General features: G+C 41.7%; 1 protein-coding gene across 3 annotated transcripts in view; it reads right to left on the bottom strand.

The window, feature by feature from the left end:
* Positions 1–12,502, bottom strand: part of acss3 (acyl-CoA synthetase short chain family member 3) — a 63,356-nt gene that overhangs the window by 21,544 nt on the left and 29,310 nt on the right. For all 3 annotated transcript variants that reach the window (XR_006314521.1, XM_043709674.1, XM_043709675.1), the window contains exons 9-10: positions 4,981–5,084; positions 3,677–3,772 (exon numbers count right to left, since the gene is read on the bottom strand). Coding sequence is in view for 2 of the 3 variants with exons in the window: in XM_043709674.1 (XP_043565609.1) it covers positions 3,677–3,772; positions 4,981–5,084 (200 nt within the window). In the remaining variant the exon portion in view is untranslated. The remainder of the gene's footprint in view (positions 1–3,676; positions 3,773–4,980; positions 5,085–12,502) is intronic.

The following is a 12,502-nucleotide window of genomic DNA, read 5'->3' as shown; positions in this document are numbered from 1 at the left end:
TCAATCCCAGTCCAACACCGGCACCTCCACATAATGAAAATCAGAATAAAGTACGCAAGTATTGAGTTTTTTTAAAATATATTTTTCATTTTGTATATGTTTTTAAATAAATTGAAATCATGAGTAACTTAATTGAATTACAGCTGCTCCTTAAGTAAATAAATGCAGTGTTTTTAATCTTGTAAAATCTAAGTAACACTTTTCAGAGAATACATCGTTGTTTACATACTATTTATGAAATAGTTGTCTATCAGAGTAATTTTAACAGCAATCAACCAAAATAGTTACAAGAAATATCAAGCTGTATTTCTAATTTTATGCTAAGGACCTGTAGGGTGCAAATTATGTCCCAGGAAGCTGACTGGATTAATATTGAACTCCTTTAGCATCAATCTCAGGGAGTTTAAAATATTTACCATATATAACACACTGCAGATTGCTTTACATAAAATCGGTGGATATTGAACGCTTATTGGATATATTCTAATTGTTGGTCCTAACAGATGCAATACCACTTGTCGCCACATTGCTGTGCTCTTTGAAAGTGAAACAACAAACTGCAAAATATATTACATGATTTTTGTAACCAAAGGAATGATACAATTTCAGCTGTAGTTAATCCTCAATATTTGTTTTTAATCATGTAAATGACCTATTAGAAATGTTGAATTGCTTGAAATTCTCCATCAAATAGCTTAAGCACACGCATTCTAGTGTACTGAACACTTAAGCAATATTAAATATTTTAATTTTAAGAATCGGTGCATATCATTCTGCCTCTCAGAAATAACTGAATCGCAAGGCATGATGTTTAACTCTCAACTTTTTATATATTATAAAAAGAGACAATGAATTGTTATAGGGCTCTATTCATCTAAATACAGCTAAATATATAAATTGCTGACTAATTCAGGGCAATGAAGTATAGATGACTGATATAATTAAATAATGTAGCAAAACAAAAAAAAAATCCATGCAAAAGAGGCTAATTTCCCAACTTCAACTTTAGCATGTGTATCACATGGGTCTTGAATCCAGGTAGTGGTGTGTATTAGCTACCTTTGTGAGCCAACTGTCTTGGACGTGAATGAACAGTATGCAGCATAGCTGTTTACAACATTATCAACATATTTCTAGAACTCTGGAGATTCAGTTTATTATTTCCACATATGTTGCTGTCATTGACTCCAAGTATAGAAACTTTGTACCTTCTACCCAGTAAAATGATCTGGGCCTTCTCTAATTTCGGACAATTAAACCAGCCAGGCTTGCCACGCAGACTTCAGGACAGGTCACATGACCCTCTCCCTTCGATTCTGAAGACGGTCACTGGACCCGAAACATTAATTCTGCTTTCTCTCCACAAATGCTGCCAGACCTGCACAGCTTTTCCAGAATTTCTGTTTTAGTCCATTCATTTGATAACAAGAATGGGAAGGCAGGTTATTATCTGAATGGCGACTAATTGGGAAAGTGGGAGGTACAATGAGACCTAGGAGTCCCCGTATACCAATTGCTAAAAGTAAGCATACAGGTGCAGCACGTAGAGACAAATGGCATATTGGTCTTCATAGTGAAAGAATTTGAGTACAGAAATAGTGATGTCTTGCTGCAATTGGACAGGGCCTTAGTGACCAGATATGGAGTATTGTGTGCAGTTTGGATTCTTTATCTGAGAATGTTCTGACCACGGAGGGAATGCTACAAATGATTCCTGGCATGGCAGAACTGACATATGAAGAAAGACTGGGTTGATTAGGTCTATATTTACTGGAATCATAGAATCCCTACAGTGCAGCTTGAGACTTTTCAGCCCATTGTGTTTGCACCAACTTTCCAAAGAGCATCTCACCCAGACCCAGTATATCACCCTTACCTTGGAACCCTTCATTTTCCATAGCTAACCCATGAGTTTGAATAACCTTGGAAACTACAGGGCTATACATCTTGGGCTGTGGGAGGAATCCAGAGCACCTGCAGGAAACCCAGGTAGGGAGGATGAGTAAATCTCATCTTGACAGTCACCCAAGACTGGAATCAAATGCAGATCCCTGGTGCTGTGAGGCAAAAGTGCTAACCACTGAGCCACCAAGCCACCCAGAGTTTAGAGGAACGAGAGGGATCTCACAGAAACCTACAACATCCTAACAGAACTAGACAGGTAAACACAGGAAGAATGTTCCCAATGACTCAGGATTTGAGGACTAGGGGGTCACAGTTTAAGGATATGGGGTAGGCGATTTAGGATTCAGCTGAGGAGAAATGTCTTCACCCAGAAGTGAAAAGCCAATGGAATTCTCTGCCACAGAAAGTGGTTGATGCTAATATAGACAACAAAAGCAGGAGTAGGCCATTCCACCTCTTGAGCCTTCCCTGCCATTCAATATGATCATGGCTGATCGTTCAAATCAGTATCTATCCTGTTCCCAGTTTGATCCCTTTGCCCTGAAGAACTTTCTTGGAAACATCTTACTTGTATTGATAACTTAATAAATTGATCAATCTTGTCGAAACACACTTTTAAGCATGCATTCATGCCTAATTAAAGTTAAATCACATTTTGGAATCAGACATGTCCGCTGTAGAACGTGGACCTTGTAGTGTGCTGCTTTCTCAGATTTGCCCAAAGGCTACAGGAGCAGAAATTATCCCACAAAGCCAGCCCCCTCCTTAGTGCCCAATTGTGCGGCCCAGTTATGACAATGTGAGTTTGAGGGACAGAGTGCGAAACAGCACGTGTGCATGAGTTCTTCTGTACATGTGCATTAGTGCATACATGACTGCATGCACATGAGATGGGGCGCACAAGTGTAAGCGTGAGAATGCATGTGTGAGAGTGCATTTGGGTGCGGAAATGTCTGTGTTGTGCATGGCCTGTATAAGAGCATGAGCTTACATTTGCACATGCATTGAGATTGTGCACATGCAAGTTTTTATGCATGCGTACATGAGTATGCACACAAACATGAACGGAAAGGCATAAGAGAATGCTTGCACACCATTGTGTACATGAGAGGATGTATAAACCTGTGTGCATGCTTGTTTGAGATAGCACATACACTCAAAAGAATGTAGATTATTTGCACATTTATTGGACATGAAAATGCACGTTATAATGAGTGTTTGTGAGTGACGACAGCATGTGCATGAGTGTGCTCACAAGTCGTGCGTGTGTCTATAAGTGCGTGCGCGCTTGACTGTGAGAGTGAGAATTCAGTTAAGAATGAGTTCATGTGAGAAGCTAGTTCACGTGACAGTACATGGTGATTGTCTGTGGTTACGACAATGTGCAAGGGCTTCAAGCACTTTTGCGATATATTCCACTTCTATTTTTTGGGATTTTGTCAGATTCCAGGGTGTTGAGATTCAGACCATAAATAACTTTTCAATCAAATTATTTACATGGGTTTCATCTATGAATATATAACACACAACTATCATGTCCTTTATGCATTTAATACAAGGTAGTTAGTAAATGAATCTTACCTGCGTTTTGAAGGAAAGCAAATTGCTTGCAAGATTGCTGTGATATTTGAATATAATAACCTTTTGAAAGCTAGTTTTATATCAGCTGTCAACAATTTTCAAAAATAAACAATTGAGTATATGTAAAAAACTACATAACTCAAGCATTTAAGAAATAAGTAGAAGGAAGACGAGATATCAATTACTCCACCATTATATCCAGGCACAGGTTTTCCAGCTTGTCCTATTGGGGGATTTAGACTGTTTCCCAGTCCCACACATGATGCACTTATAGGAGATCCTGTTTCTTTTAGAACAGAAAAAAAAAACTTCACAATTATATAATTAAGACAACGGTTTTAATTCACAAGATTTTTTAAGTTAGCTGTCTTAAATGTGTTTGAGATAGTATTTTTTTTTTAAGAACAGTATATTTTGAAGCCGACCAGAGAGCAGGCTGTCCTCGACCTGGTATCGTGTAAAGAGATAGGATTCATTAAATTGGTGAAGGTATGGTGAAGACTCCCAAAATTTTTGTGCTCCTACAATTCTTATGCATCTCCAAGTTTAGTCACTCCAACACATGCAGCTGTAGCTTCAGCAAGACTCAAGGTCTGGAATTTCATCCTTAAACTTTCTAAGTTTCTCTATTTGGCTTTGCATATTTTTAAAAATCTTCAAAAAACTTGTCTTTTTTGCCATGCTTTCAGTCATCAGTGGTGAAATTTGATGCTGAGCCACAAAAGAAAGTATTTGTTTGATAATTCTTTGATGGAACACCTTAAGGCATTTTATTATGATGAAGGCACTATATATCCTGACATAGTTGTAAGGCTAATACAGAGCTAGCATGATAGGTAAGGATTAAGGTTCATCAAGCACATTTCTGCTACACCAACTTTTCAATAATGGACTCCACTTTGGTTTGTGTATCTCGTGCAGACTACTGAGATAGAGTGAGGTAAGGTAGGGAGAGGTTTGGAAATAAGAATGAGAATTTTTAAACTAAGGCTTTGTTAACTCTGTGTCCACGTAGGTCACATGAATATACAGATGGTAGGTGAACAGATCTTGTGATAGGTTAAAATAGGCAACAGAGCTTTGGGTGACCTCAAATCTTGGACATGGCACAAAATGTTCCTCTTTTGAATGAGGTCAGAGGTGGGGAAAGCAGTTATAAAATTAGGGATTGCCTTTTAGGACAGAAATGAGGAGTATTTGTTTTTCTCTCAGGGAACTGTGTATCTTTGGAACTCCAGTGGAAGCAGTCTTACTGAATATTTCTAAGATAGAGGTGGATTGATTCCTTTCCCAAACAAGGTTAGTGTGGGTAGATATAGAAGTCAAAACGCAAATAGATCGGCCATGATCTTACTGAATGGCAGACTAAGTTTGTCTAAATGGTCTACTTCTGCTCTGACTTTGTATGTTCATATGTTCAGATGCTTTTGGCATTAAACAATTCATTCTGCACCCTAAAGTTAACACTGACTTATTGGTATCTACCATTCTTACCTGTTTGCCACCAGTGGTCTAGAACAGGAACTCTGAAAACTTGTTTGGCCCATTCTAAAGTGCTTGCATCACAATGCTCCCCAGCAACAAACAAAGTCCTGAACCTGGAGCAGAACAGTGTTAATAGTATGGTGCAGAGCCATTGACTATTTTTATAAGCTTCATCCTGGTCTACATCTGCCTCTCTGTTCCCAGACTCTTAAAAACCATATCCCATAAAGTTCAGGATCAACAATTCTTTTCAACTTTCTAGTTTCAATATGAAGTTCAACAACTTTAGATTGTAACCATCACACCCATTTTCTTGGACAGTAGATATCAATTATGATTCTGCCATTACCATTTGCACCTCTGTATCTATATTTTGTTCCTTTACAGTCTAAGTACCATCCAATTTTTGCCATACCTAATAATCCCTTTTATCATTTAATCACTCTTGCCCTCACATTTACTGGTGCATTCTCCTGTTCTTTCCTGACCCTATAATCCCAGTCCCTTTCATTTCCCTGGATCTTTCATTGTTGTTGAACTGATGAATCTCTAACTTCCTTCAGTCTGAATGAAAAGATGTCAAGCTGCAACATCGCATGTTTGTTCCCTCTAAAAAAGTTGCCTGTCCACTGAGCGTCTTAGACATTTACTGGTTTGATTACCACTCCACCAAAAGAGGTAAAGAAATAGCCCTGATTTTCACTCCAAATGTGGGTAAAGGAGAGGAGGGAAATTTCCCAGTTTGTCACATCTGCTGCAGGAGAAACAATGATTGGTGTGCATTTTGATCTGGGGTGGGGGACATTGCACTACCAACAGCTTAGCCCTCAGGACCTGGGGACAATGCATAAAGAAGTCTAGTGACCATACAAATAGATCTTCAAAAGCCATAGCCTTAAAATGTATTGCTCCACTCACCACAAATTCTTCACTCATCGATCAAGGATCTTTATCAAACACATCATCTTCACAGACTCAGCTTTGTTAAACAAAAGGTCATTCACTGGTGTGGGCATCGCTGGGTATGCCCGAATTTATTACCCAACTCTAATTGCTCTTCATAAAGTGGTACTGAGCCACTTTGTTGAACTGCTGCAGTCCATGTGGTGTAAGTAATCCAAATTGCTGTTAAAGAGGGAGTTTCAGAAATTTTACCCAGTGACTATGAAGGAATGGGGATGTAGTTCCAAGTCAAGGCAGAGTGTGGCTGAAAGAGGAACATGTGGGTGCTGGGATTCCCATGCATATGCTGTCCTTATCCTCTAGGTGATAGAGATCGCAGCCCCAAGCATTGTTTTCAGGTGTAAATTCACATTTTACACATATTGTTTGCTATTTCATCATGGCAGACACATCAGCAAAAAATATTACAACACACTCACTGATAAACTTACTTTTCTTTTACAAATGTGGGTTTCCTCCGGGTGCTCCAGTTCCCTCCCACAGTCCAAAGATGTGCAGGTCAGGTGAATTGGCCGTGCTAAATTGCCCATAGTGTTAGGTGCTTTAGTCAGAGGGAAATGGGTCTGGGTGGGTTACTCTTCGGAGGGTCGGTGTGGACTTGTTGGGCTGAAGGGCTTTTTCCACACTGTAGGGAATCTAATCTAATCTAATCTAAAACAAAGTGGCCACAATACGCAGCTAACCAGCATGGGGCATGAATTCACTTTCCAAAATAAAAATAGTGTTGAAATAACTGGATTGGTTGTGACTGAGGCACTGGCCAGTGACAGAGGTGGTGAACTATCAAAAGATGATGGAGTCTTCCTTCCTAACCCACGTTCTCACATCCCACCTTGACCTGTTCCTAAAATCTTCTCTGTTTTACAAGCTGTAAATGACCACCCCCAATGCTGTCTTTTTGTATTTAGACTTTCTGATATTCAAGAACTGCTCTCTGGGTAACCAATGTTGCCTGAGTCTGAAGGAATAGACAAGTACGGTGCTGGAAGAACACAGCAAGCCAGGCAGCATGAGGGGGTGGAGAAGTCAACATTTCAGGTGTAACCCTTCTCCAGTCCTGAAGAAGGATTACACCTGAAACGTCAACTTCTCCACCTCCTAATAACACATGAATACCTCCACACGAACAACAAATGATAAGCTTCATGAAGTTAAAAATCACACAACACCACCAGGCTTTAGTCCAACAGGTTTAATTGGAAGTACAAGCTTTTGAAGCACTGCTCAACCACCTGATGAAGGAGCAGGTCCTGAAAGTTAGTGTTTACAAATAAACCTGTTGAACTATAACCTGGTATTGTGTGATTTTTAACTTTGTCCGCCCCAGTCCAACATCAGCTCCTCCACATCAAGGTCCATGAAGTTCACCTTCTATCATCTGGATCTTTGTAATGTAAAAAGATAATAGAACAATGGCTAATCTTAACACTCAGTTATTATCTCTCAGTTTTTAGTAACCAAGCAATGAATCAAATCCCAGAGGTGGACGTTGGGCAAACGTAAGTCCAAAGTCAACCAGTCCTTCAAACCATGCAACACCCATTGTGCAACAGGTCTCAAAATGGTCAACCACTTTATTTTCTGTAAGAAGCTTTTATTTCCACAATTTATTCAAATAGTACAATGATAAATTAATCATTTTTTAAAACTTAAGTCATTACTCATTCACTCCTTTCCTTGAGAAATGCACATACTACCTAATTCAGTGTTTCTGTAATAAAGAAAATCTTGCTTACATCAGAAGTGATTTTTAAGGGCTGCTGTGACTCAACAGAATGGCTGTAGCCATCATTTAAGCAGCTGTACAAATGGAAAACCTGTAAGAGCATGCATGGCATGAGCCACTTAGTTTTTAATATGCATGACGTGAAAAGATTCTAATTAATCCATCAGTGGTTTTGGGTGGTTAATGGGATGTCTAAAAACAGAACCAAAATAGTCATAGCCTTTATCTGATGCAGATGAGATATAGGATCTCATACACAGAAGTTGATATATGTTGTGCTTGTTTCACTCCTAAAAAATGAGCCATTACATATCAATTTCTTCCACAGTTCTATCCAAATAATGTTTGCTTAATGTGACCCAGACCTAGTGTGAAAAGATCAGATCACCCTCACACATATAAAGTGACAGCTACAGTAAGTGTAACAAGGTCAGCAAGGTGGTCCTCATAGAATATGAGTTCCCTGATTGGAACAATTAACCTGGTTTAATCAGAGAGCCCTGGCTGACAGATATAAACAGGAGTTGTCATCTTGTGTCTTTCACTGTGTCTCACACCTGCACACACAACATGGGTGCTAGGGGAAATAAGCACTATCACAGTTAGGCAGTAGTGTGGGGGTTTTAAAAAAAAAGAAAAAAAACAAAATAAAGAACAGGAGTGTTAGATATGCTGTTCACTCTGAGGGAGCTGGATCAATGCCAAGGACTCTCCACATGTAAATAAGGGTTGACTTGGTGATGAGATACAAGCCTTTTTGGAGTTATTTCAATGGTAACAAGGGTGGGATTAATAATGTAACCATGCGAAAGTGCTTACTAGCTTCAAACAAGCAGTACAACTGGATTTACCATTGGAAAATGCAGCAAGTGGAGCCTATGAATAGTAGGGTATTCCGCTGGAAGTGGGCACCCGCACCAGCCCAACTGAGCTTAGGGAACCACCACTTGAGTGAAGGCAATTGCACAGCCTCACTCAGGACATATCCTGAACAGAGGGACTCCAGGTCAGCCCAGAGCAAAACCCCAAAACAAAGCCAAGCTTCAACCAAATAGTGAAAACTTTCTTCAGGATTCGGGCCAGCACAGCATTGTAACTGCTGAAAAAAAAATAAACAGGAGTTTTGGGTGTTTTCTTTTCTTCCTGGTGGTGAAAACTGAATAAAGATTCATGCACCTTGTGTCTTTCACTGTGAATGAAAAAAAAAGAAACAGGAGTTTTAGGGGTCTGGTCAATCTAGGAGCTGGCTCTGTGCTAGCTGGGTCAGTGTCATGTAGTAATAGATAGATGGTGCAAATAGATGGTGACTTGGTCATGGGATACTGGCCCTCGCCTATTTATTCTAGCAGCAATGCAAGAAAAACACACCCCTGAAGAGATTTGCTCACAACAGTCATCCTTGAGTTGGGGTAAGCATTTCTGGCATCATGTCACTATTTGGAAAGTGTGACCTGTACAATACTGCTGTTGAAGACTGGGCCCAGTCTGTGAAAAAAATGTGTTTCTTTCTCTAGGCAAATGACATTGCAGAACATGAAAGGAATGAGTAACTCTCTGGAGAGCTGGTGGACCCTCAGCTTTTTCAGTTACCAGGAGCCTTACTCTCCGTGAGGTACCTGACGCTAAAACCTTTCAAGAGTTGACAGATTTAGCTGAAGAATGTGATGACCCAAAGCTTCCTCTAATTCTGAGATGCTGTTGGATTTGCTCGGCAGTTTGAGAACCAGCAGAATCCGTATCAGGATTTTAATGAGATTAAGATGACTGGCAGAAGCATGTGATTTTGGCTTAATTCGAAGTGACATGCTGAGAGACCATTTGGTATGTGGCATTAATGATGTGACCATGCAAAAGCACCTATGAATTGGTCACCCTCACCAGTCCAACTGAGCTTGATGAACACTACTTGAGTGAAGGCAATTGCTTAGCCTCACTCAGGCTATATCCTGAACAGGGGTCTCTAGGTCAGACCACAGCAAAACCCAAAAAACAAAGCCAAGCATTGGCCAGATGGTTAAAATTTTCTCATGGATGCAAGTCGACAGGTCACTGTAGTTGCTGTTAGAATGTAGACTTGAGACAGCTAAAGTATTGCACTCGGCCTGACTTGAGTAAGAAAACTCATAAACCTGTATCCAGGAGAATGAACAGATCGAGTTAGACCCCATCGACAACGCCCTGAGAAAAAGAACAGGGAGTGACTTCACCACAGGAAATGACATCACCAACCCAAAAAAATCCAAACATATAAATAAAAAGCAGGAATTACCAACAGTGCGTCGCCTGAAGCGCACTGAAGATGTTACCTTGTAGGGTGACGAAACGTCTGGAAATGAACCTTCCAGCTCAGCTAACAAATCTACATCCAGAACGACAACCTGAGCTACAAATCTTCTCAAAACTTGCTGAGTCAAAACCATCTTGCACGTTGACCAGGAAGTGACTCTATGGTTCTGCAAGGCCCACCTAGTGCCATTTGTCTTACACAGAAATCAGGAGGGTGGAAAGTGAAGGAATCATCAAACCAGTACAATAGGCAGCACCGGTCATATCAATGGTGAAGCCTGACAAGTCAGTTCACCTTTGTGGGGATTTCAAATGAACAATAAGCCACTTTTCACAGCTGGATAAATTCCCAATCCCTCGCAGAGAGGATTTATACACGTAACCGGAGGCGGTGGTGGTGGGGCGGGGCAGGGGGGCGGGGCAGTCTGCTGTGGGGGAATGGCTGGCTTTGACGATGCTGGACATGTGCCATGTATACTGCAATCACAGTTAGATAAGGATTCCAAGAAGTATTCTCCAACTAATACCCATAAGGGTTTGTCCCAATGTACAAAACTGCTGTTTGGAGTATCATCATCCTGTGCCATTTTCTAGCTGACATTGAAGAACATTTTACATGGTCTAGCTCAGGTTGCCATTTATCTGGACGACACGCTAATAACTGGGAAGACCAATAGGGAGCATTTAGATAACTTGGACATATTGCTGAAAACGTTTCTCCAAGGCAGGCGTATGCCTTGGGAGGTAAAGATGTGTCTTCTAGGTACGTTGAGAGATCTGCTTGGGTTACAGAGTCTCTTAGACCAGATTCCTACTGGAAAACAAAGTGAGGGTGATCAAAGGTGCCCCAGCTCCCACGTCTGTGCCAAAGCTTCGGTCTTTCCTTGAGATGGTGAATTATTAAGGACAATTGTTACATGGGGGTCTATGAAGAAGGGCTCATGCCCGAAACGTCGATTGTCCTGCTCCTTGGATGCTGCCTGACCTGCTACGCTTTTCCAGCAACACATTTTCAGCACAATTGTTACATAACCTGGCCTCCATCCTGTCATCCTTACATCTGCTATTCAAAAGGGGTCAGATTTTGAAGTGGTTTCGCAGCCAAAAAGTAGCCTTAAGGGAAGTGAAGCAGCAGCTATCGCGGGTGTTGAACACAATGATCTGAAGCAAGATCTGGTGCTGATATGCGATGTCTCTCTGTATGGTATAGGGGTAGTGTTGACTCTCCAGTGGCCCAGCGGAGAGGAACATCCCAAAGTGTATGCCTCTGGATTAGCTGAAGCCAAACGAAAATATGCCCAGACAGAAAGGTTTGGCAGTCAATGCCAGACACAAGACTCCACTAAGCGAGAGAGGCAATTTATTTCATGGGAGTGCTTGGTGCCAAAACCATGGAAATAGCTCTCCATGAGTAAGTGGTAAGGTCGACGCGAGGTCAGGTCCCCTGACGTACAAAGTTCAGGTACGAGGTTGTCCTGAACAAGCACAAGGGCCACCTGAAAGTTGCTAACCCGCACATGGGATAGGAACAAAACATATTCAGAAAGCTGGACTGATGACCTTGGGATGAGGTGGGGGGTGGTGGATGAGGAAACTGATGACCTTGGCCATGTCATGTAGTTCGAGGGTCCCAAGGCGGAAGATGAGGCATTCTTCGTCCAGGTGATAGGGCTTGGATTTGATGGTGGAGGTGGCCCAGGACTTGTATGTCCTTGGCGGAGTGGGAGTGTTCCTCCTGTAAAAATGCTATCCCTTACTCCCAATTCCTCGCCTCCACAATACCTGCTCCCAGGAGCACCAATTCCACTACAGGCCATTCCACATGGCCTCCTATTTAAAAGACCGCAATTTCCCCTCCCGTGATCAACAGTGCCCTCCAACGCATCTCCTCTGCTTCCCACATCTCCGCCGTTAAACCCTCCACCATTTCCGTATTTCCGCTACCTACAATCAGACTCCACCACATTTCTCTCCCCACCCCATCTGCATTCCACAGAGACCATTCCCTCTGCGACTCGCTCGTTAGGGCCGCGTCCTCCACCAATCCACCCTCCACTCCTGGCACCTTCCTTTGCCATTGCAAGAGGTGTAAAACCTGCACCCATACCTCCCCCCTCACCTTCATCCAAGACCCCAAAGGATTCTTCCACATTCAGCAGAGATTTTCCTGCACATTCAAACACATAAGACCATAAGACATAGGAGTGGAAGTAAGGCCATTCGGCCCATCGAGTCCACTCTGCCATTCAATCATGGCTGATGCGCATTTCAGCTCCACTTACCAGCGTTCTCCCCGTATCCCTTAATTCCTCGAGACAACAAGAATCTATCAATCTCGGCCTTGAAGACATTTAGCGTCCCAGCTTCCACTGCACTCCGTGGCAATGAATACCACAGGCCCACCACTCTCTGGCTGAAGAAATATCTCCGCATTTCTGTTCTGAAATGACCCCCTCTAATTCTAAGGCTGTGTCCACGGGTACTAGTCTCCTCGTCTAACGGAAACAATTTCCTAGCATCCACCTTTTCCAAGCCATGTATTATTTTGTAAGTCTC

This window comes from Chiloscyllium plagiosum, chromosome 19 (assembly GCF_004010195.1).
Source record: "Chiloscyllium plagiosum isolate BGI_BamShark_2017 chromosome 19, ASM401019v2, whole genome shotgun sequence".
Lineage (NCBI taxonomy): Eukaryota > Metazoa > Chordata > Chondrichthyes > Orectolobiformes > Hemiscylliidae > Chiloscyllium > Chiloscyllium plagiosum.
The sequence above is the reverse complement of the archived record's forward strand: the minus strand, read 5'-3'. Positions and strand labels throughout refer to the sequence as shown.